At 41.5% G+C, this 24,623-nt stretch overlaps 1 protein-coding gene across 2 annotated transcripts; it reads left to right on the plus strand.

Annotated features, from left to right (window-relative positions):
- Positions 1-46: 46 nt before the first annotated feature.
- mdfic (MyoD family inhibitor domain containing) lies at positions 47-22,849 on the plus strand. 2 transcript variants are annotated; one of them, XM_046071556.1, is made up of 5 exons: positions 47-119; positions 1,015-1,173; positions 3,112-3,222; positions 15,828-16,193; positions 20,670-22,849. In XM_046071556.1, the coding sequence occupies exons 2-5, from the start codon at positions 1,080-1,082 to the stop codon at positions 20,918-20,920; spliced, it is 822 nt and encodes a 273-aa protein (XP_045927512.1). In that variant the 5' UTR covers positions 47-119; positions 1,015-1,079; the 3' UTR covers positions 20,921-22,849. The 2 variants fall into 2 exon arrangements, with proteins under 2 accessions (XP_045927512.1, XP_045927511.1); XM_046071555.1 differs by lacking the exon at positions 47-119 and adding an exon at positions 148-731.
- The last annotated feature ends 1,774 nt before the right edge of the window (positions 22,850-24,623 follow it).

Here is a 24,623-nt window from a genome sequence, read left to right on the forward strand (position 1 = left end):
AAACACCCCCCCCCCCCCCCCCAAAATGTCGTACTATTTCACATGATAACAATCCATCTCCATGACAACAGAGCAATTACTTGTTGAGGAAGGATGTTGAATGTGTCGAAGCAAGTAAAGTTAAGTTTGAGATTTTCTTTTTGTCAAAGTATTTGTTTTAACTTACAACTGTATTGTTTTTAGTCCCAAAAGCTCCAATGAATATGCTTTTTTGAATGTGATTGAAATGTTTTGATATTGCCATCAGTAGCAGTTTTTTTCGATTTTTTTTTAAATACTGCGCCTACATACTTTAATGTAGAGTGTACAACGCAAAAGGTGATATAATTTTTTAATAGAATTTTCCCTAACTTTATTTTTGGGGACACATGTTCAGGGAGGGCTTTGTTCACTTCTCTGCCGCCAAAGTAAGAGACGAGTGGCTTCACTGGCTGTACTGCAGGAATCCGGATATGATGAAAATGTTTTAGACTTTCCCCAGTAAACTACCGCCACTGAACGTCGAAGGCGTCGCGAGGACTATTATTGATATTTTTTACATGTCAACAACGTCTTGATAAAGTGGGACTAGGACATACTGGCAACTAAAGTTACCGAAAAAGTTTTTGGACGTTAAGTTTCTCTTTCACCCGGTTTCTTCTTTTCTTCCCAACGTTTCGGGGGAAAGAGTTGGAGGAAGGAAGGATGGGAATAACTCTGATTTAAAGCGAGGGAGTTGTCATGTTTGAAAGGTAAGTTATTAACGTTATGCGTCATAAACAATATGTCCGCTTTAGCTAGCTTCCATCGCGATTTGATAGTCGGAGTGTGTGAACAAATGGGTTGCATATAGAGTCTTTCAGTAAGTTTATGTAAAAAGCGAGGGAAGGGAAATTTCCACTAGTTTCACTGCAGCTCGCGTCACTTTCTCGGTGTGTGAATAAGCAGACGACTTTCTGAAGTTGAGTAATGACCTACACGGTGTGGCTTTGTGTCTTCAATCCTGTGCTGATGATGAGACGTTGGTTTTCACAGCGCTGAGGGCTGAGGAAAGGGAGGAACTTCTGCTGCTGAGTGTGTCCCTAAAAGACGACTGTCTCATGTCCAAGGAGACCGTCTTTCCTCCGGGTGGGCCGGCAGGGCCAGGGAATGGTCCTCAGCAAGAGACCAGTCCCCTGTTGTCAGACTCACAAGGTAAGGGCACATGGGACAGGCCAGAAATCAGTAGCATGGGAAATAAAAGTAGAATTCAGGTTACCAAAGTGGGATCTGGGGAGCCATGTCATTTAACTTCATTAAATGGTAGGACAGTGACAAAAAAAACCCCTCCCAAAGTGTAGGTATGTCTGCCTCTGCACATCGAACAACATCATTGGGTCTGTCACCCAGATTCCTGTGGTCCACAACCCCAAAATGTGTCTGTTTAAGCCCTCTATGACTTGCAAACATTTAGGAGTCCCTGCTATATAATGCACAGCTCATGTGTACATGAAGTTCTCTCTTGTGAATGTTTATAAAGATCTTTTTTCCCCTGTCTACCCTGTTAGTGCATTGGCAGTGAAACTGAGATATAAATATCAGTGACACACTGCGTCAAGAATTCATATTGCTTGCGTGGTCAAACGTGGGAGAATACAAGAGAAAAACCACACGTAGAAAATTAGCCAGTGAATGCCTTAACAGATTACTGGGGCATATCAGACTGCTTGGGACAATATCAGCCTTGTCTTCTCAAACTATATTCATGTGACTTTTGGTATACTTCAGTATCTGTACTCCAGTGTTAAGCCTTGATAATGTTTTTGCTTTTTTCCTCAATAAAGTCTGAAGAAACGCCCTGGTGACTATTAACAGCAACCACAGCCAATTATAGTTTTTAATTAACTTTCTAGTTGCCCCTAAGATTATCACATGTAAAATAAGCTTACCCCCACACCCCCTTTTTCATTTTTCTTCAAACAAGCAATGAACCGTTAACCATCCTATTTATACCAAGCATCATTATGGCACTGTCAAAAAATAGCAAAGTAGGACAAAGTAAGCAATCACTGGGGCTGCTGGATTGCGAATGGATTTTCGCTGGACCTTCAAAGGCGCTCGCAGTTAAGACTGGATTTCCTGTCTCAGGGGACTGTGGATGTACTGAGAATAGACCAATTTATTTCTAACTGTGATCACTAAATACTGCGATGCATCACACCGTACTGCTGCTAACGCAACTGCCGCTACCATACAGCCACTCCAAGCTGAGATATGTGCCATATCTATCTAGGGCTGCTGGCCTGCGTCCATCCGTTCCATTCCCCCATCCATCACTGCTTACAAAGTGTTATAGCACTGGAACAAATGCATCAAGCTTTGGTAAACATGATTGCTAGCTTTTGCTGAATCATTCTCCCCTGGTTTTTCTTTAGAATCCCAGCAAAAGTGGCTCCAGATAGAGGATGTTTCCGCTATGAGAAAAACTGTGGGCTATGAGCAGGCATCTGGCACCAAACCAGTGAATAAAGTCATTGTGAAAAGTTTATTTACTGAACAAAGCAGCAGTGTGCAGTGAGCGAAGCGTCAGCGAGTCTCGAAGTCAAGAAGCCAGAAGACGCGGCTTAGAGAGATGAGTGGCGCTGTCTCTTGTGCTTTTGCACAGCTATCAGGCCTGGAGCTTTTGCCCACATACTTTTTCCTATTTAGATGAATGCAGGCTTTATGGCAGTAAAAAGAGGCTTGGCAGGTAGAGCACACCCGGGAACAGAAGGAGAGAAAATGAGATCCAGAGCTCTGGCAAGGCCTTTACCTGAACCGCCCCACCATGTTGTGCAACCATTTGCCAGCAGCCTGTGTTTTTTCTGGCAAAAATAGGCAGAGCAGACTCTGTACCACTGGCTCATCCAGCTGTGCCTGATATTTTGCCCACTGTGACTGACCCTGCAGTAAAGGTTTACATCTGTTTTGGAGGTATGGCTGTAATGCACGTTAATTTAGAACAGTTGAGCTTGTACTAGGATAATAATCAATTAAACAACTGAAGCTCTTTCTGTTCGTCACTACGCAGCATAATATCTTGCTGCTAAACTTTGCGTGCAACAGGTTTTCCTTCTTTAACCATGTTTTAATATTTAATGCTTGTGACCCTAGATGCTTGTGACAGTGAATCATCAGGAAGAACACAGTCTCCCAGGAAACCAGCCACCGAGGGACAAAGTCATGTGACCAGGGAGAAGCCTAATTATTGCGAGCCTGTAAGAAGTAAGTTTTAACGACCTGGGAAAGCTGTGGGTGGGAAGCAGGATATCTTGGTGTTATTTTTAATGATAAACAACAATGAGCCGTTTAATTTGAGGGAGTGAAAATTATTAACATATTTTGCTTGCTCAGTCAGATGGTTAAGATTAACTGCAGTATGTGTTTAGCAGTGTCTTATTTAACATATAAATGGTTATAATTTCATCCTTTTTTATGCAAACGCTCAAACTGTCAAGAGTAGCTGTTATTATGTCAGTTACATGCACCAAGCAGGGTCAGTTGGCCAACTAAAATATTAGCTTCAGTGTTCCAATTAAAATATCAAGATGGTACAGAGGTCTCTTGGCAAGTGCGTGGTAACCTGCGTGCTCTGTCACTCTGCCATAATGACCAAGACTTGGCTAGTTCCTCCATTTTTGCTCCTCCTTCCAGCCCTCAGGTCAGTGTTTTGGAAATGGGGAAATCCTGTTTGTGGTTCTGGCACTGGCTGTTTTAACACACTGATTGCATCTTAGCCACAACGTTTTTCCCCCTACCAAACATTTACCTATTGGAGAAGAATTATTCCAGCTGCTAGAGGCATTTTTCTGTTGAACAGGGTCTTCAGTGTCCAGGTTTCAGCTAAGACAACATTGCAAGGGTATATTGCTCCTACCAATAATCTACTAAACCAATAACATATGTTTTAGATTTTAAAATGATGGTTTTCTCCTTTCTGCATCTTTATAATCTAATTTTATATGTTTGGAAACCTATATCACATTGTTTTATGTGTCTTGACACAGGGATGTTTTACAAAACAGTTATTTGGCATTGAACCACATGAGTTAGGGTTGGGCGATATATTAAATATATTTGAATGTTAATTAATGCAATATAGCAGATGACCATATTTTTGTATTCTTACTTTTTCAGTGTTTCTGCTGGTCGCTGATGAGAGGTAGTTACTTTAGTCAGCCAACGATGAAAAGCAAACTAGTTAGCAGCTTTGAGTTCCTGTGATGTTTTCGCTGTGGCGGAAAAAAATCCCAAGAGAAAACACGATCAGTCATCTGATTGCTCTAATTTCTCCCAGCCGGCTTCCAACACTGAAACTATTATAGGCTCTTTTAATTGACTAGAATTGACTAACTAGCCAGCTTTTCACTGTCTGGACCAACTCTGCTGTGAAGAACCTAAAAGACGTTGTAGTAATGTTACATTAACAGGGCCTTTTTATTTATTTTCACAGCCTTTCTGTAACTATTATACTGTAACCTGAGCTCATCTACACACTTTATGGCTGACTGAAGCAACATAACTACCCCTCACACACCTGGAAAGAATGCAAGTATTATAGCAAAATTTAAAGTAGTCATTGTGGAGTACGTGCGTTTTACTATTATGCATGATGTTTCGGGACTTATATTACTGCATTAATGTGTGTTGCATTTTACTGCTATGGATCCTTAAGGTTGAGCTAATTATAACTACCTTATTTACTGTTGGGTAATTTTCTCTAGAGCAGTGCATCATATTCTACAAGATCTATATCGAGATATATATCTTATATCGTGGCACAGCCTAAAAATATTAATATATATTATTTAAGGGCCAGCCCAGCCCTAGCTTGAGTTATTAGCAGGTCTAATTAAGTCTACATGCACTCAGAAAAATGACTTTATACTGAGCTATGGATTGCAAGTCACAAAAGGAAACCGGCTAAAAGCTTTGTGTGTGTTTCATTGTTCTTAAGAAGAGTGAGATGTGTCAGCAAAGGCTAATAGCAGCTGGTTGCTTCCATCCATGTAAGTGCCTAGCTATAATAAGAATTGTGTTTGCATTTGACACAACAGTTCTTTTGTTTCTAGGTTGTTAACTTTTCCAGGGCGCCTTTTCCTGCCTTTTTTTGTATTAAGCTTAATGACTTGCCAGTGGCTTGTTTACTGAATCAGCGAAGAAAAGAGATTCAGTTGCAAAAAAAAAAGATTTTCTGTCAAGAGGTCTTTCTAGCTTGGCAGGTGTGTGGAGTATTGCACTCCTGGAGGGAGGCATGCTTTTCTTTCATCTCAGCAGATAAGCCCCTGTGACAACAGTTTTGCGTTGTAATTGATGTCAACCCCCCAACATCCACACATGTCTCTTGTACGTATACACACACACACGCACACACACACACACACACACACACACACACACACACACACAGACAGACTGGAAAGGGAATTTCAGTGGGAGGAAGATATGTTGCTTCTCTTTTGAGAGAGTTATGAGAACAAAAAAATCAAATCTTGTCAATGTCAAATAAAGGCGAACCCCCAAATTTGTACTATGATAATCTTTTTGAGACTTTAATGTACTCGTGTCTGTTTGTGGTTAGATCAAAGTTGGAAGTTCTTACATTTAGGGGGGCTGAAGTTAACCTATTTGTGTCATAATCTCGCTGTGGTTTTGTTTGTTGAGGTGACTGATCAGATTGCTCGTTGGCACGAGTAATTGAGAGCCCTCTTCACTGCAGAAACAGGAAATCAATAAGAAATCATCTGCTTGCCTACATCCTGGCCATGCTGGTTTTTTCTCCCTGATGTCCCATTTAAAGCTTGTGTACAGTATGTGGACGGTGACTTTTCACAACAAGAGGAAGCCTATTGTGATGTTGTAATAACAACACAGATCCTATTTCAGTTATGATAACATTGTTTTGACAAGATGTCTTTTTAACCAGCGGGTCCCCTTAAAACAGGAAAGTAAACATGGCAGCGGCCCCGTATTAATTTAAAACTGTTCGTAATGGAGCACAGCCGGCATTTTCAGGAGAATACAATGAACACTGTTCAAGAGTAACTGAACTTTCTACACGCTTAATTGTTAAGTGTGATCTAAAAGATTAAATTATTATTACAAACTGAATTAACATAAATTCACATAGACTAAAAAAGTGTGGTGCTTTCCAAGATTGCTTTCCAAGTATCCACTGTGGCTTGTTAGACAAAAATAAAGTACAATTCTGTCCTTCCTGTAAATCCGTTGTCAGCGAACGGTTCGTCTGTGGCTCTGCCATCCTGGGGGAGGAGGTAGAATCTTGTGGGGGAGACAGACATTCCTCAAGAGACCGTTCTGGGTTTTCATGCAGCTGATATCTCCTGCAAACAGGGCCTCGGCTCTCCAGCCCCTGCCTCAGAATAAATTGCTGCCACCCAGCACCAGTTTTAGCAGTTTAATCGTCACATTATTCACCAGATTGTAAAATACATAAAAAAAATGCTTTTGTGGTAGATAAAGATGACCTTACTAGCTTCAAAAGAAGAGGTCTGTTTTTTTTTATCTGAGTGAAATTCTGTAGTGAGAAAGGAAGGTCAAATAACATGACTCCTTCTTTTTTTAAAGAAAGACATTAGTGTGGCCTTTGTGTGAATCCCTGATTGGGCTCTTTAGTGGCACACCTTCAAGGTGCGCGAAATTGACCTTTCGGAAGTGAATTTGTGACCCCTAATAAATGCAGTAAAAGATATTGTTCAACGGAGAGTGTCTCGTGCTTGCAACTCTCTTGCAAGGAAAGATTCCTTGACAGTGCAACAATTAAGATTTATATACAAAACTATAAAGCGTTATGATACTAGACACTTGGCGGAGTTAGCCTACGATAAAGGGCGGAGATAGGCTAAGATAAAGGGCAAGTGCCTCCTCATGGTCATTTTTATCAACAGTGTTGTTTTGCTGGCCAAGTGTTGAATCAACATTCTCAGAATGTCACACTTTGCCTTATGTATATTCCAAAGTTACTATTTAAAGACTTTTTAACCTCATACCAGTTTTCTTTTCCTAGAATGTTGTTTTTTTTTTTTTCAGCTATAGGAAGTGCGTGGTGATTGTTGTTGCAAGATTCATATCTTTATTGTAATACTCAGAGCCCTGTCTCTGCAGAAATAATGTGTCTAAAGCAAAGGCCTATTATAAACTAAACCGTAATTTTCAAGTGATTACTTACCAGTGGGTCATGGAATCAAAAACTGTATAAATAGGGTGAAATGCTAGTGTAGGGGTTGATTAAAATGGCCATTGTAATTCTACCTCTGTTGTAATTATTTTCTCATTGTCTTGGTGCAGATAGATTTCATATGGGAAATTTCAAGTGTGCTAATTAGCATATTTTACCCGAAGTGCCCGAGCCTATTCACTGTTCATTTAAAAAAAAACAAAGATATTCAAAATACTTGAGCCAAATGATTAGATATGCATATCTCAATTCATGGACTGCATTCTTTAAGTGCTTATGTTAGATACAAGGCAACATATATGGATTGTGATTGTTTTTCTTTTTCTTTATTGCAGAGAATTATGTGGATATTAAGAGTAACCTTTTACAGTTTGATTCGTCTTAACACCAATTGACCTTTGTGTCTAAATGGTTTTTGTGCAGCACGTATCTACAGTGGTGGAAGAAATACTCAGATCTTTAACTTGAATCAAAGTAGCAACTACTCAAGAAAAGTCTCTATATAACAAGTCCTGCATCCAAAGTACAGATGTATATAATTACATGGACAGGGCCATTTAATATTGTAGTTAGTGGAGGTGGTTCAACTTTTAACTTCTTTATATATTGTTGGTTAGATTAATCTTTAACAATGTATCATTTATAAGCCTTTTATGTCAAATCTAAATCTGCAAAGTAAGTAGTAACTAAGCCGTCAAATAAATGTCGTCGAGTGAAACTACTACTGTTAAACACAACATGCTATAAGCATAGCTCCTCCTTTTTTCTTTTCTACCATGTTTTATCTGTTTAGCACAGGTAAGGTAGGTGGACTGTTCGGGTCATGTTTACCACCTCCCTAACCAAGGCCACACATGATGGTGTCAGCGCCTCTCACAAGCCACTCGTAGAGAGGGAGAGAGAAAAATCAGCCAGTTCAAATGAGAGCAGTGCAGGGGGGATTACTTGGCCTCTAACAGGGTTTTGACTCTAACATTAAGGTTAAAACCCTTTTCTATTACTGAGATCTCTGCTGATGTTGCCCCCACCAGCTCCGACCCCCTTGAGCTTCCAGCTTCTTGCCCCCTTCGTGTTTGCAGGTTCAGTGCCTCTCTGCTAGGTCATTCTGTCAGGCCCCCTGATCAGTGGAGGGTGACCGGGGACCAGGGGATGGCTCCCGTCCAGACACACAGACAGCCACAGCTGACCCCCCCCCCCCCCCCCCCCCCCCCCCACCCTAGAGCTAAAATCGATACAGGCGTCTCCATGTTTAAAAAGCCACTCAGAGGCAGACGAGCACCTCTGTCCCAAAGGCTGATCTCTCAGCTTAAGGCCTTGATTGGCATCCCGAAGATGCGAGGCGCTGACCCACAGCTGTCCCATTAGCAGAGGGTTAATGCTGAGATTGATACTGAGCAAATAAAGGAACTAGGTGTGAGAGTATTTTGATAGACTGCCTATCCCCTCTCTGACCCAGAGACAGACCTCAGTTGTATTTAGGCTTTTAGGGAGTGGTAGCGCTGCTGCCAGATCCTCATCTCTGACTCTAGTGAATGTGTAGTGGATCTGCTGCAGATACACACTGTATTTATTCAATGTGTGTGGCTGACTCTATGGCGACCGTTTAGCATGTGTATGAAATTGCGCATGTGCATGTCTGCGCGCCTGCTGTTGAATTTCAAACAAGTGAGTTTCCTGTGGAACTTCTACTTCAGCAAGGAGATTTTGAAGCTGGTGGAATATTGGAGTCATCGATGTAACTGAAGCTGAAAATACCCCCATCCCCCTCCTTCCCTCCCCCATCTTCCCCTCCCGTTCACTCTCTGTTGCTCCGTTTTTGTTTTGAGTCGTCAGCGAGGAGAGGGTGGAGCACGTTTTTGGAGTATGGAGCCTGGCAGCTCCCTCAGGCCTGCTCTGAGTCACGTCATAATTGATCTTTCTAGAAATTGTGGTAGCTAGCTGTGTAAAGCCTAAATCCGTGCAAGATGTGCAGCTTTTTAAAGATACTGCATTCTCACATTCGGTTGTCTTTATACTCCACTCTTTCTCCCCTCTCGAATAGTAAGAAACAGATGAGCGGGAATAAAAGGCGTTTGACAAAGCTTAATGCAGAAACAGGCTCGTACAAATTCATCTCAGAAATGAGGAAAGGAAGAGAATAAGGCACCATTTAGTGTCTCTCGCAGCAGCCAGGTTGTAAGGATTTGAACGCTCCTTGATGTCTTGCGTTCTGCTACATTAGTAGCACTCAAATTAGCACCATGCCAAATTCCACACAACAGTGGAGAGACTCGAGACTTCTGTGGTCGGATCTTGGGGGTGGGGGTGGGGGGTGGGGGGAGACTGTTGAGTGTGAATGACTTCCCCTCAACAAGATTCATGTAAGAGAAAATGGCATCTCATTGGGAGTTTCAATGATTTAGATAGCAGTCAGACATATTAATCTGGGAAAATGTTCCGTTTTGAAATCAAAGGATAATTGATGACCCCCTTCTCCCCCACCACCAACTCTTCTTCCCAGCACACACGCACGCACACACACTTTACCCAGCCTCATGCACTGAGTGTGCTGAGAGGTTCATGTAGTCAAATCAAGCTCTTGTCTTTCAAGTTGCCTTTGCTACTGTAAAATGTAATTAAGCAGAACAAGGTCCGAGGGGGTTATTTTTTCCACTCAATCAGCAGCAAAATTTGAAATTAGTAAATCCCCAACGCCCTGCTTCTCTCTTTGTTGGGTGGAGGCTGTGGCGGGGGGTTGGAAATAATATTAAGCTCTGTCTTGTCTTCACGTGTCACTTCCCCTTCAGCAGGTTGGAGGAGCCAAATTTGAATGACTGTCACAGAGAATTAAAACAGGGTGGAAAATAAGTGTGTCACCATTGAAAACGAGCTGAGCAATGTAGACTGACTGTCCTGGAATGGGATAAAAATCTGATGTTTCCTGCTTAAATGAGATGCTACACAATATGATCAGCCTTGACAGGTGAAGACAGCTAATAGGGTTCTGTTGCAGGTTACCATAACACACCCACACACACATACAGAGCATGTCACTTTTACTGATGAGGATCCAATATCAGAGCAGATAATTTAGCCATCCTCAGCGGTCATCACCATCCGTGCCGCCGCCATCATCATCACTTTATCTTGGATAAATACGAAACATTGTGTGCGTGTGTATGAACTGACAGGCCCAAGATTGCTGTGTGATGTCCAGACTGAATTTTTTTTCATATCTGTTGGAACAAGTGACATTTCTGTTAGCCTTTGTCAGGTTGCCATCCACTCTGTGTAAACGCTTGAGACAAGACCACAGAGTCTGCATGACACCTACATCTTTATACAACAGGGATCTAGTTTTTGAATCAAATGCTAGTTCTTGGTTGCCAGTTGACTTCGCCAATTTGCTCTTATTTCACACTGCTGATATCTGCATTATATTGATGCTAATCAAAGTTAGTGGATTTTGTTGTGCTGGGACACTTGAACGATGATCCTCGAGTCACTTCCAATACGTCCTTCTAGACAATAAAGAAAGTCCTTGTGCAGGAGTTTGGAAGGTCAAACGGTAAACGAGGCTTTGATATGCCCAAGGAAAATTTCAATCAGAGCCCTTTGTAATAACATTCATTGTACTATTTTCCTCTCTCTCTCTGTCCCTCTCACTCTCTCTGCAGTATAATTCCCCTGGTTTTGCGTCTATAAATATGGACAGGGAAGATGTATAATTTCTAATGAGAAAATATATCCCTTTGGATTGAAAGACAGGGGCTGTTCCACACGCTGCTGTTTGTTAGGAGGAGAGATGATACCTCAGGCTGTTTTGGCAGAGAGAGAGGAGGGGATGGTGGTGGTAAGAGGAGTGTGGCTAGGTCATTGCACATTTACAAATTAGCATTTCAATCATGCAGGTACATGGCCAGCTGAGCAGAAAATATACATGTTTTTCTAATACAAGGCACAAAAAGATAAACAAAACACTGGCCGTGTTAGTAGAATTAGCATTTCAGAGCTAACTGTCCCTATGTATTCTGCCCGTTGCTGTTTAGGACCCATAAAAAAATAAAGGTGCCTCTTCTGCTCTCATATTCCATTCAGTGTTAACTCACAAACTCATAGCATTGTGTAATAATGGCTATTAGGGGATAAATACAAGATCTGGATTGTGGTGTTTATTTGGCTGACATGATGTGACATTTGAATAACTGTATGCTCTCTATGATGGGCATTCTAATAAGCCTAGGCAAACACCACATCGTCTCTCTTCTCCCTCTTTCTCTGTCTCAGGGGCATTAATATTAAAAAGGACTGAGCTTTAGAAACCCAGCCTGTGTGGTTGTTGCCTTACCTGCGACTCTCGGCATAGCAGTGTGCAAATGAGAATCTCCATACTGCCCTGTTTGACCTCTGTGTTATATTTTCATGTTCCGACTGTTTTAGAATTCTTGTTTATGCAGCTCTGTTTCAGTTGACATGCATGCATATTCCTTCCTGGTAGGTCTGCTTCTGCGTGTGTGTGTGTGTATGAGAGAGCGAGCGAGAGAGAGAGATCCAGTAGGCTTGTGACACACATATATACTCTTCTTCTTTCTTCTGTCTTTTGGGTGCAGTTTCCAGCTCCCTCCTGCAGGACCTATTTTCTGTGACAAAAACGAAGGTGTTTATGTACTCAGTTTTACATACAGAGCTATCCCCCGCACAGCTCTGGCGCAGCTCCAGCGCTCTCCAGGCACTCCGGTGTTCGGTCCCTGTGTGGCGCAGGCACTGAAGACTTGGTGACAAATGGCAATTATATTTGTGTGTTCTTCATGAATCCATCAAACACTGGCCTTTTAAAAATGCTCCCCTGATATTTGAGGCTGTCAGCTACTAGTAACTGGGACCAAATTGGGATGCTGCTTAGACAGTCAAGAACCACTCACCCCCTAGTTTCCCCTGTGATGTGTGTGACAGCGTGTGTAGGGGAATACCATGTTTTATTCAACTACAAATGTACACTCTCAACAGTTGTTGATGTGCTAGAAATAGGGAGTTATAAGTCCAATTTGAAGTGTGTGTGTGTGTGTGTGTCCAGTTCTTCCCCCAAAACATGTTGTTTTAATGCAGCCTGTCAGGTAGTGTACATTCGGTTATCTCAGGACACCTACTCTTCTCTACAAGCTTGTGGCAACTGCACAACCCGTATGATTTAAAAAAAACTTGTTTATATCAAATTTTGATGCAGGTTGTGTTTCCTGCAGTGCTATAGGAACAATTCTGTAGCAGTGTGTCTGTGTTGCTCTGTCAGGATTTATTAACAGATGCAGAATTAATCTTTATGTTGAAACTATCAAGTCCATTCTTGTGTAAACCCATAATAAAAGCTCATAACAGTTGTTTGCTTGTTTCTAAAATGTCTATAATAAGGAAAGTTCTCAGTCTAATTAATTTAGATTGACTAATACAATGCAAAAATGCACAATGGCTGTTTGGTACATCCCCCCCCCACCCCCCACCCTGAATCTTCATTGTGTGTAGTTGGATACTGAACAACCAAATGCTCTTTATCATGTAGTCAGAGCATATTCAACATTTTTTCACTGCACTGCATGTACAGTGAAATTTTTTGATGCCGTAGCTTACCAGCGTAGCACAATTTCAACAGGACTTACTGTATTTCTGCTTTCTCTCATTATGTCTTCATTTGTTTCATGGTGATTGTACAATTCTGTCATTGCCACAGTTGACAGCATCATCATTATCATGATCAATGAATATGAATATTACTCCATTGTGTCCATTCATCTTAGTCACCATGCTCATCAGGATAAAAATAAGACTGCGACTCTCCAGGAACCTGCCACTGAAGCACACTTCTCTGCAGACTTGAACCACTTTTTAGGGCTTTGCAAGAAACCTGAGTCCCTGCTTATGTACTCTGGGTTTTATGTGGTGGTTTCTTAATAACTATTTTTACTTTGGTAAATTGAAAGCTTGACTTCCTCAAAAGGAAAGGTAATTATGCCTCCAAGTCTACTTTGGCCTTTTTGTGCATGAACGTGTGTTTGTGTGTGTGTGTGGGCTCGTTGTGGCTAGTTTGTGTAACCTAAATGGAGAAAACGACTGTTATTATTCTGCAAGATACTATGGGTGATTGATTTGTTAAGGAACTGTCATCCTCTAGACGGGAGATTGCTGTGTTGTGTTGACAATACTCACAACTGCAATGTTAGCTGTGAGTTGTGGTATGTTTGTATGGGGTCTTTGCAAATGAACTTGGAAAAGTTAATCGTTAGCTAAGGAGGATTTCCCCTGTCAGCCCCATTAATGTCAGCCGGTGCTTTTTGTGTGTACCAGTCAAAACATGTAGCTATATCTGAGGAATCAAATAATGTGAGAAGTCACCGGCAGTGTGATAAGAAGAGTTGGCTTCCTGGTTTTCATTTTGGAATTCTGCCAGTTCTGCAAGTTAAAATATCTAGAAAAATGTCACAGCTTTCTGAAAGCTAACTTTTGGTTTGTTTATTACAACAGTAAGTGAGCTGACTTAGGCCTACCTCAACTGGCTCAAAGTAACATTTGCGCAACTAGATCACTATAATGGTATGCCACTTTCACAAGTTAGAGATTTAATTTGTAACAGAAAATCTTCCTGGAAAGGCAAAAAAATAACATCCTGAGCCACCTTAGTAAGGCCCACTGTGTTGATATGTAGAAAACCCTACAATGGTGTGTGTGTGTGTGTGTGTGTGTGTGTGTGTGTGTGTGTTCCTAGCTTTCTTTATAATAATGGTTTTCTAAGCATTAAAGGAAAAGACTGGTGAAAAAAGGTGCATTTATTAAAATGGAGGGGGAAACATAGCAAATTACAGCTGTCAGGGGTAAAACTGAAGAAAAACAACATACATAGCCTTCTCTCAGTCTCCTTGTTAGCAAGCTTCAGTCTCCCCCCACATTGTCATGGGCAGGCCGCAAGGCTTTTGTCTTTTGGAGAAGAAAATCCATCAACCTGGTCTTAAATCACTGAATAATGAATTCTATCGGGTGCTACCCAGTTGTCTAATTCAAATTGCATGGAATCCTGATCCCTAAAGTCTATATTTGTTTATCGAAGCAGCATGCAGGAGCCTGAATGAGGAGAAGGCAAAAACCCAGTGTGTGTATTTAATTGCTTTGTTTTACATCCACATTCACGTCCGGCCTCTCCCAGGGTGATGTGTTGTTAAAAAGTGCGAGGCCCGATTCCCACACTCTCTCCCTCTCTTGTTAACCGTAATTGCACTTGTTGGTGAGCTGACAGAAAGAAAATAGTGATGGAAAGAAATTACCAAGTTCAATATTAAGTGTGCATCCACTTTGGAAAATTTGTTGATTTTTGGACAGCTGCAAAACACTTAAACAGAGCTGCAGAGGATTTTCCTCAGCTTGTGTTACACAGCTGCTAAATAAGACAGAAGTTGGTGGTGAAGATACCATATATTCAATGTATATACAGAAAGTATAGAATACAAAAAAAAGTATAAAAAAAGTATAGTTCACACAGACATACTTAAAAAGAGATGAATAATTCACAAACTCTCAAGTTAACCGTGCACTGACTGCACATGCACAGTGGCACTGATGTGGAGGGAAGGTAATGCAGGAGTAACTCCCAGTAGAGCTGAATGTGCAGGTGTTCCCCTCAGTAAAATGTGTTCCTCTCAGTAAAATGCCTCCTCCTTTGCTCACTCACATCCTTCGCCTTCTTTCTTATCAGACAGGTCGCTGTCTCCTGACTTTCTGTGGCTGTCATACATACACTTAGAAAGACTAGTTGAGGCCATCTCCGAGCTTTCAGAGGAAAGGAGATCATTACTGTTGCAGACAGCAGCTATTTTGTATATGCACAGTATCACAGACTCTCTTTCTCTTTTTACTGCATTAATCTCTCGCACACTGTCTCAACTCACCTGGGTACTGCTCCCATAAATGTCTTGTCTGCCTACAGCAGTGGCTTTTGTGAACCTGTCACATATGAGGCTTGTATATCTCTCCACTTCTTTCCTGTCAATCTGGGTTGAGATGTTTGCCGTATGATCGATATTATCATGTTAGGAAAGATTGGTGGCAAGATTTGCTGAGAATTTTTTAGCTGAGAGTGCTGTGTCTCCATTATTGTATTCGGTTTGCAAGATTGAACATCACATGCTACAGCGACTTTATATATGAGTAAAAGATATGAAGCGCAAGGTGCAGAAAGTGCAGTTCTCTTCAGTTAAAATAAAGTTACAGTGTTATCACGCATTTACTACCATAAGAGTAAAAGGAATCCACACGTCTTTGTCTTCCATGTGAAATCGACACTACAAATACTAAGTAAGTTATTAAAGTAAACCACTACTTCCTTTTGATGCTTTTGTATTTTAATGTTTGGTAGTGTTTTGTTCTCTAGATTCACATCAAACATGTATGTTTGAATAAGTAGACAGCTGTTTTATTTGAATACTCAGTTTTAGTTGATTGTCTTGCATTAAGACTCCTAGCTTGCAGTTTCTTCAGCTGAATAAATGCAAGAAAGCTGGAAATATTCCAGGGAAACTGTCCTTAAACACTTATTTAAGTAATTGTGCTGAAATTGCACACCCAAGTCTTTACCAAACATGAAAACTAAATCCTTTTTGATGTCTCCCTCCAGCTCAACCTCAATCTGAGTCCCAGCCAGTGCCCTCGGAGGCTGCCGACCAAAATGGCTTTCGCCAAAACAGCACTGGCACGCCCGCGCTGAGTAACGGCAACGGAATCCACCCTGGCATCGGCGGGGCTGGGGCCACGCGCACATGCTCCTGTGGTGCCAGCATCAGCATGGGTGCCACGGGTGGGTCAGGCCCTGGCACAAGAACAGTGGCGACCGCGACGACAGAGCAGCCCAGGAAGCAGCCGTCCACGCCTGTGTCGCAGAGGATGCAGAGGAAATTGAGGTCCAGCTTGTCAGTCAACAGTGACAGCAGCCGACGCAGCAAAGGCAGTTCCACAGGGTCACAGAAACATCCTTTACCAGAGGGTGAGTATCTACACACAACATTGATACTCATACTAACTGTTCTGACTTGTTTGCTTGCATGCCTCTTTCTGTATCCCATCTTCTGTTGGTCATTAATTCAATCCCTCTGTAATAGGATGTCTCTTTTTTTTAAATTATTTGTATTGTGACACATTCAGTTTATTGTAACAAACTATGCTCCAAACATCTAATTGCACTCCATTAAAACTGAAACTATTGATGATTAATCATAAATGTTGTTACATATTTATTTTTGTCAAATAAGAACACACCACTCATTATACCATGGCCTTAAAATACTTGAATTGGTAGACTTAAGTAGTTAAAAATGAAATGACAGAAATGCAGTCATGTCTAACCTGATCAGAATAAGAGGCAAAAACACCTGATACAAGTCATCCTTACTATGCAGTCACACAGTGAGATGATACACCATCAAACAATCACCATTAAAGTGATTTCTCCATTGAAGGACCTATTCTGTTGAAGGAGGCAGTCCTAAAATAAATACAATATAAGATATTGATAACAAATTCTTACCTTCTCTCACCTTTTAATGATGGGAGTGCATGACCTCTCATATTTATCACTCCCGTCAAGCAAATGACAGCTTATCCCGCTCATGTGGCTTTTATTTTCTTTAACAACAAGTCAGAGAGTCCGTTTGCCACACAGGGAAGCCGTCACTTTGTCAGGTGCAAGGCTGAGGTGAGTCCAGTAATGAAGGCAGTTGGCTGGTCCCTTTCTATTGGGGAGATAGGTGTGACCCTCTAACAAGGCCTGAGAGCACCGGGGTGCCTATTAAAAGTCGTGACCAACCTTCTTTGGGCCCCTCACGGCCCCTCACACCTCTCTGGGCCCTTTCTGGCTCTCCCTACAACCCGTCAGCACCACCCTGGCCCTCATTAGCAGGGTCCTGTCGCATCCCTCCTCCTACACCTCAACTACTGTAGTCTGTGGCTGTGCGTGTGTTTGTGAACATGCATGTGTTCTTTCCGTGTTCTGTAGCATGGACAATATGGGGGTTTAGTCATGTTTCTTTAAAGGAGAGGGTTCCTACCTATTCATCCATCTAACATCCTTTGCTGTTTTATGTGGGCTTTTACTCCAAGGTGAAGATGGAAAATAAAATGCGTTATGTGTTATTAAAAGATTTACAATGGCCAGGTTGAGATACAAGTTTAAATGAAGGAGAAAAGTGGGCAGTCGGATCTTTATTTGATGGTGCTTCACTTGAAATATGCATCAGATCGAGATGCAGGCGAACAAAACAAGAAAGCACACGCACACATCCACAACACCTCGCAAGTAAAGGTGGGATGCATCCACCAGAGATATCCCAGACACGTCATGTTTTCAACAACTTAATTGGTAAAGAACAGAATAAAAAATAAAAAATAAAACAACACCAGCTCAACAAGTCTGTCTCATTATGGCTTTTGTGTTGCTTATTTGCAGATGCGAGAGCTCTCAGAATCAATATGTTCGCTCTTAACTATTTATTTCCCCCTGGAAAACAGTCAAGCTGTGGTGTTTGAATGTTTACACGGATTAACATAATCTGTTTGCCTGTGAAATTAGCCTCCTAAACAGCCCCCTGAACACAGGAAATAAAAGGCGTAAACTAGCAGGAGCTAGCTCTGGGGATTCTTCAGCTGCCTGTGTTTCTTGGCACATGCCGTTGGCACCGTAGCCAATCTGTGATAACACCGCAGCTTCTGAGGAGTCATTTACCACACTGCCTTTGTTCAGCAGGGTGGGTTGTCTCAACTCTTGTCATCCAGTTTGTGTTTTTGTTAATTGTGTGTAATCAGTTACGGTCTCCAAGCTGCTTTAGCCTCATTTAGAGATTTAGGGCCAAGGCCACAAGCACAGTCTTTGCCTAAGCTATAAACCTCCATGTGTTTGTGTGTGTGTTGTGTAAGCGCTAGTCCTCTTGCTTTGACTTTTCCCTCAGTCATGCATTGTAAACACTCCTGCTTTAAAGTGCATGTTGTGGACCTCCACTATCCAGCCCACATCCTCTGGCCTCTTTACCCATGTGTGCCTTCTGTGCATTCCCATGGCCACCAAGGCTTTTTCTGATCAATCTCTCTCTCTTTATCTTTGTCTGTCTAGCCATTTTGCCCTCTCTCTCTCTTTGTGAGTTTGAATGTTTTGCACAGCTTGCTGCTCTGAGGCCCATCCAGCTTGTTTTGTGTCATGCCGCTCCCTTTTTTTTGATGTTAGCTTTCCAGATGTCTCAAACTATTTCCTCAGAGGCGCCGGACGCTGTTTTTGGCCCTGCAAACTCTGGGCTTCATCGCTGCTCACTGACATTAAACAGGGGCAGTGTCAGTGTGTGCTGTTCTGTCTGTCTGTTGGTTGGTTTCACTCTGTGTCTGTGTCTGCCTTTCTGTCTGTCTCTCTCTGTTTTCATGGAGATGTGCCTCGCGTCCAGCTCTCTTGTGTACAGTATACGACCCCCCCCCCCCCCCCCCCCCCCCCCCCCCCCCCCCCCCCCCCCCCCGTTCCCTTCTTTCTTACTGGCTTCTCTAAGATCCAGACTAATCGCTGGTGTTGAATTATACATCCAAGTGAATAGCTGAGATGGCCGGCCGCTGCTTAATGCCTATGTACTGTGTTTATATCGTATTCACATTCTGAATGCTGGCATGGCTATACCCTCTGGGTCCTTCAAAGTTTGTTAGGCTGAACTTTGAGGTTTTGTGCATGGAGCTGTGGCCAGGCAGCGTTTATTGTTCTCATTGGCATTTTGTAGCACTCAGATGGCAGTACACTGCAGCGGATGCCAGCATGAAACAAATCCACAATCTGCCCAACAGCAATTTACTGCATGTCCACATCAGATGTTCAGTAGTGAAGGATTTATTCTCATGCATCTTCCAGCACTGCCAGTGTTATGGCCTCAGATAAGGATAATAAGATGCATTCAAACTTCAGGCACCTTCACAGACACACACACACGTGCGCACACACTTGCTCGTTTCAAGTTCCCTTCTCTATCTTGTTTGTATCACAGTCAGCTAGTGCTTCTGGTCAGCTCTGCAGCCCTGAGCACCGCAAAAATAGGAAGAAAAAAACCCCCCTCTACTTTGATTAATCAAACATGAGCATCCAGCGGTCCACAGCTTGCCTTCCCATGCCGTCCTCCACACTCTGCTCCTTTCGCTTTCCCTCTAACCCAATCAGTAACAGCCCCTTCTGACAGCTCAAGATGGGCTGATGAAAGTTATGCAAATGTGCCCTGTTTGTAATGCTCTTTTTCTGCATACATCCACATCATGTCTTTTTAACACTCCAAAGCAGTGGCGCTGCACTGGCCTTGGTTCAAAAAGGAGACGGCTGCAAGGAATGTATGCCAGGCGTACTTACTGAATTATATTTAGTATGATTTAGTGACTTAGATACAACTACAGAAGTTCTGGTGTTGAGCAGCTTGATTGATGACAACATAAATTGTGTACATTTATCTCTTATTTGTGCAGCGGTTTATCTGTGACCTATGCACAAACAATCTACGTATTTAACCTCACCTTCTGTGCTAACCTTTTTTGGTTTTGCTTTATTGTATCCTACATTGCACATGAAGAGTTTAATTCCAAATTTAACTATTTGGAAAAAGTAACATCAGCTTTTATAAAGTGACTGATTTGATTAAATGACTGTATATAACACCTCTGTATAAAGCTCGTGTTTTATGTAATGGCTTTTTCTCATCGGAGTCAAAGAATTTGGGAAGAGAACTCTGGGACTCTACATTCTACACTACTGTGCATGGCATTATTAGCATACTGTATCAGTGGAAGTTTCTATGTAAACTTTTTATTCGTTCTTTTAATGAACTATTCAACACTGAAGCATTTTAATGCACCTCATTCAGACATTCAGAAACAGATTTGTGGTGGTTAATGAGCGTATTGGTAATTTAAAGGGGAACTCTTTATTGCTGTGAAACAACAAGCTGAAACACCAGCTATTTAAAGAGGGTCTGTGAAGAGGTTAAATGTTAATCAGAGGTGTGAGCATTGCCAGCATTAATCCACCTATTTACTGGAAGAGACTCTTGGACTTTGCTAATCATCTTTGTGTGATCAACCTAGCAGTTTGCATGATAATGCTACAATTATTTAACAGTCCGTTAATCAAAACTGCAGGAGAGGAATTCATTTCTTTGAATTTCTCTTATTTCCTGTAGCCCCCCTGCCTAGTTAGCCCTCACTCTTTTACCACATACCTACTCTGTTCCACCTGTCAGCCTGCCGAGCATGCAAGTCCTCACTCACTCACTCTGCTCTGCACTGTTTTCATTAATAGGCACTAATTTAGTTAATTTTATTACAGATGGATTTTTTTTAGTTTGTATATTTGTGTGTTTTATGTCTGTGCTTGTTTTTTTTGATTGATGATTTACTTTATTCACACACTTATTTTGCTTCACAACTTGTCACCCTGGCTGGTTTGATGCTGCCCCAGATTGCTGCGTCCACTGCATCTTGGCCTGTCTGTTCTGTGAGTTCCTGACACTTTGCAACATGGTGGTGGCACAGGCCTCATGCGGCGCATGCACATCAGAGGCTTGCTGCTGCTGCTGCTGCAGCGACGACCTGGGCGATGACTGCAACTGCCCCTGTGACATGGACTGTGGCATCATGGATGCATGCTGCGAGTCCTCAGATTGCCTGGAAATCTGTATGGAGTGCTGCGGCATCTGCTTCCCGACATAGGGAGGCCTGTACTGGTGTGGACCCGGGTGTCTCTGCGGGGGATAACTGGACTCTGGATGGAAGAATGGAAGGAAACGGCTGCTGCTGTCACTTTGAATTCAGAAACAGACATAGAGGGAACGTGTGTGTGTGTGTGTGTGTGTGTGTGTGTGTGTGTGTAAATGATTGTCTACATGTGTTTGTGACGTGTGTGTGTGTGTGTGCGCATTAGTATAGTGTGGTTGAGTAAAGCATGCTTTGAAAGATGTATTTTGACACTGGGCTTCTCCATCAAAACCAGCTCAACAGGGGCTAGAAGTAACTCCAGATATATGAACATGTCAGTTAAATCTGCAGTGTATAGTAAATCATTTCTGTTAAGTATTCTATTCTTTGCATAAGAAGTATTATCACAGACTGCCTTAAAGATTTTATAGTTACATCAGGAATGCTGTCTAATTGTATCTAATCTTGACTCTTTAAGTCATTTTGATGACCAACGTGTGTACACTAAACAAAATGATTACATTTACTCTGTTTTACTTTTCAATACATGTGTTTTTTATGCTGAAAAACTGAGGTTGCAGTCTTACTGTACAACACTGTAAAAGGTTTATGTGACACTTCCACATTCTTAGTTGCAATCTGTAGTTTTGTAACACAGACTTTCATTTACACGGATCTACTGTAGCACTGTAGAACAGTTGAAACTGGTGAAATATGAAAGGTGAATCAGGACATCACATCATCTACCACTTTCTAAAACAAAAGGTAAAGAATGTGCCTGTTTTTTACTTTTTCCATTTCAAGCACTTTTTTTTATTGAAGAGGCCTATTATTACAGAAAAACTGCACAAAATTGCTGATTGCTAAATCTTACAAAGTGCTGGAAGGTCTATGAAAACATGTTGTGCCAAAGAATCTCATCTCTATCCTGATTTGGCAGTATTTTAAGCCTTGGGTTTACTGGAAATACAATGCAGTTACTCACATTTTTAATACAATACATTCTGACCAGCTCACTGTACAGGTCTCTGCAACGTTAAGATGAACAATGTGTACAGCTTATGTCTTTTATTTCTATGAGTCTTCTTCTAACGTTTAGATTAGGCTTTGTCAGCTACATATGGTACAAGTCTTTTCTGTGATGCTATATTACATACATACTGTGTAAGTATGACTTTTTGAACTGCACTCTGTTCATGAGGGATGTGATAAGGAATTAAAAAACGGTGACCCTGGTTGCCATATAAGCGGCTTTCGAGTATCAAGCCCAGCGACTCACAATACAAAAAAGGAATCATGAACTGTCATGTTGAAATGGTAAACTAATGCAGGGTAAAGGCAGTTTTCTTCTCCTTTTTTTCTGTTCCTTAATTCTGTGTATCTCAAGATGAGTTTGTAGTGAATCACCAGTGGAGTCATTTTCTTGTCTCGGAGATACGCTTTGATGTTGTTTAAGTGATGATACTTAACGCTGGCCCTCATTAGCACTGCTTGCTAAATGGTAACAAAAAAATGTCCCTAACGCCAACAAAGATAATGTGCTGTCATGTACAGCCTGTCTTAATGGCGCACTGTTATTGTGTATAAAAAGGTTGGATGGGCACCTCTGCAGCAGATAATGTGCAGAAAGTAAACCTCATTTTCATGTTTATGACTAACTCACGCCACAAGTTTGTTACGGGCTAAAGAGTGTCAAGAAAACACTATATAGATAATGTGAAGAGTTCATCTAAAAAGAAAGTGTATACGTGTAGCTACAGTCTGTCCTATTATACTATACTGTTGTATGTTTTATTTTTGTTTTATTGTGTCTACACTTGATCTTTCTCAATTTCATCTCAATGCATCATTACTCAACTTGGAGTTCACAACTCGTTTTATTAGTTTTGTGTCAATCTGAAAGAGAATAGATTTAAAAAAAATAAAAACATTACCAAAAATGGATGATTATTGTTTTGCGCACATTTTGTGGCCGTCATTTATTTCTTCATCATGTCCCAGGTGTTAGACTAGCAAACTCTCCTTTCAGTCCACTCGGGTAGCACCACGGGAAACATGATCAAGCCTTTCTTCTCATTGAATATGGAGTCTTGTTTTTCTTGCGTCTAGACATATATGTTGTAATTTACATTTTGTGTTTTGGACTCCTCCTCCTCCCACAAAAGACACTGTTGTCACATGAAAATGTCTTTTTTTCCATGTACATTCCATTTCTAAGATATCAACTTCAGCTTGCTGGTTCAGTCTTTTCAAATTTGAGGATATCTTGCTTTTCGTTGTTATGTGATAGTAAACTCAGTATGTTTGGACTGTTGGTCCAATAAAACAAGACATTTGAATACATCTGCTTGAACTATGGCAAAATTATAATGGGTATTTTTCACAATTATAATGGGCATTTTTCACTATTTTCTGATGGTTAATTGATTAATCAAGAAGATTTTCAGCAGATCAATATTGAAAATAATTTTTAATATGTTGCCATTTCCCCCTACTTCTGTTATTGGTCTCTAATTAATAGTTTTGCAGCGGCTGGTTTTGTGTGTTCATATTATTACATCCTTAACTGTCTCCTTTATATTTATACTGTCTCTAGTTCTGGTTGCCATTGCTCAACATGCATTATTATTGCAGCAACTGGTTGCAGACATTTTAATCTTGAATAATATTATAATATCAGAGTTGTCTCTAATATAATGTCTCTAATGGTAGACTTGTGTGTTCTGAACGCCGGTTTGTATTTTCTCTTTTAAATTTTTGGATTTGGCAGCGGTGCAGCAGAAAGTGTGAGTTTCATGATTGCCACATCTGTAACCTCTCCCCTCTGGCCCTTCTCGGCTCTGTGCTGGTCCTCCTCTGGTCCTTTCTCTATTAGAGAGGGTGCTCACCTGGCAGCAGCGTTAGCACTAACATAGAAACATGGCCAACAACACTCAATTAGGTCATCAGGGATCAGGGACCTCCTGCTGGCTGGAACAGCAGTCTGACCTTCAGCCGACACCACCCCCTGTTAACCCCTCAATTAACCTCCACGTCAGCCCCCTGCTGGAGGAGCAGAGAGGAAGAACCCCCCCCCCCCCCTGTTCCATTCTCTATATATTTCCTTTTATCATTTTCTGCCTGGATACACCCTGGCCCCAGGAAATTACCATCTTATTTCACTAATGTGTTGGGGAAAATATCACTGTCCAGAAAGTCTGTAATCACACAGGAGTTGTACTTTTTCTTTCTTTCTTTCACTTTATTCCACATTCACAGAGGAGGCAGAGGGTTGAAAATATTAAAAACTCCAGGTAGAGTATGCAGTGACCTTTTCACAAAGTCGTCCACCTTTCCACTCCTCTAATCAATCCCCCTCTGATCGCTCACTGTGTGCTGGATTGTAATGTCACAATTAGGACGGCTCCATTGTTTCTGTTTGCCGTCTGGGGAGAAATTCAGTACTTCTCTGATCTCAAGGTCATTTCTCTTACAATATTAAATAAATTACAGTGTGGCGGCAGCCGCCTCCTTTGACAAGCCTCGTATCCATCCATCCATCCCTTCTTCCTGCTCAATTGGGTGGGATACAACTCTTTCACTCAGAAAATTAAAGTTGCCTGCCCTCAGACACAAGAACACACTGCAGCTTTTTGCTGTTGCTTCATGAGAAAAAAAGCAGATGGGTTCATTTCATGGTGTTTTGTGTTTTTCGTTTTCATGTTGGCGGTATACGTGA

Source organism: Micropterus dolomieu, linkage group LG16 (genome assembly GCF_021292245.1).
Source record: "Micropterus dolomieu isolate WLL.071019.BEF.003 ecotype Adirondacks linkage group LG16, ASM2129224v1, whole genome shotgun sequence".
Classification (NCBI taxonomy): domain Eukaryota; kingdom Metazoa; phylum Chordata; class Actinopteri; order Centrarchiformes; family Centrarchidae; genus Micropterus; species Micropterus dolomieu.

Coding starts and splice junctions, on each gene's coding strand:
- mdfic (XM_046071556.1), top strand. CDS start 1,080: ATGTCCAAGGAGACCGTCTTTCCTCCGGGTGGGCCGGCAGGGCCAGGG. Junction 3,223..15,827: donor TTATTGCGAGCCTGTAAGAA/GTAAGTTTTAAC, acceptor GTCTCCCTCCAG/CTCAACCTCAATCTGAGTCC. Junction 16,194..20,669: donor GAAACATCCTTTACCAGAGG/GTGAGTATCTAC, acceptor ATGCTGCCCCAG/ATTGCTGCGTCCACTGCATC.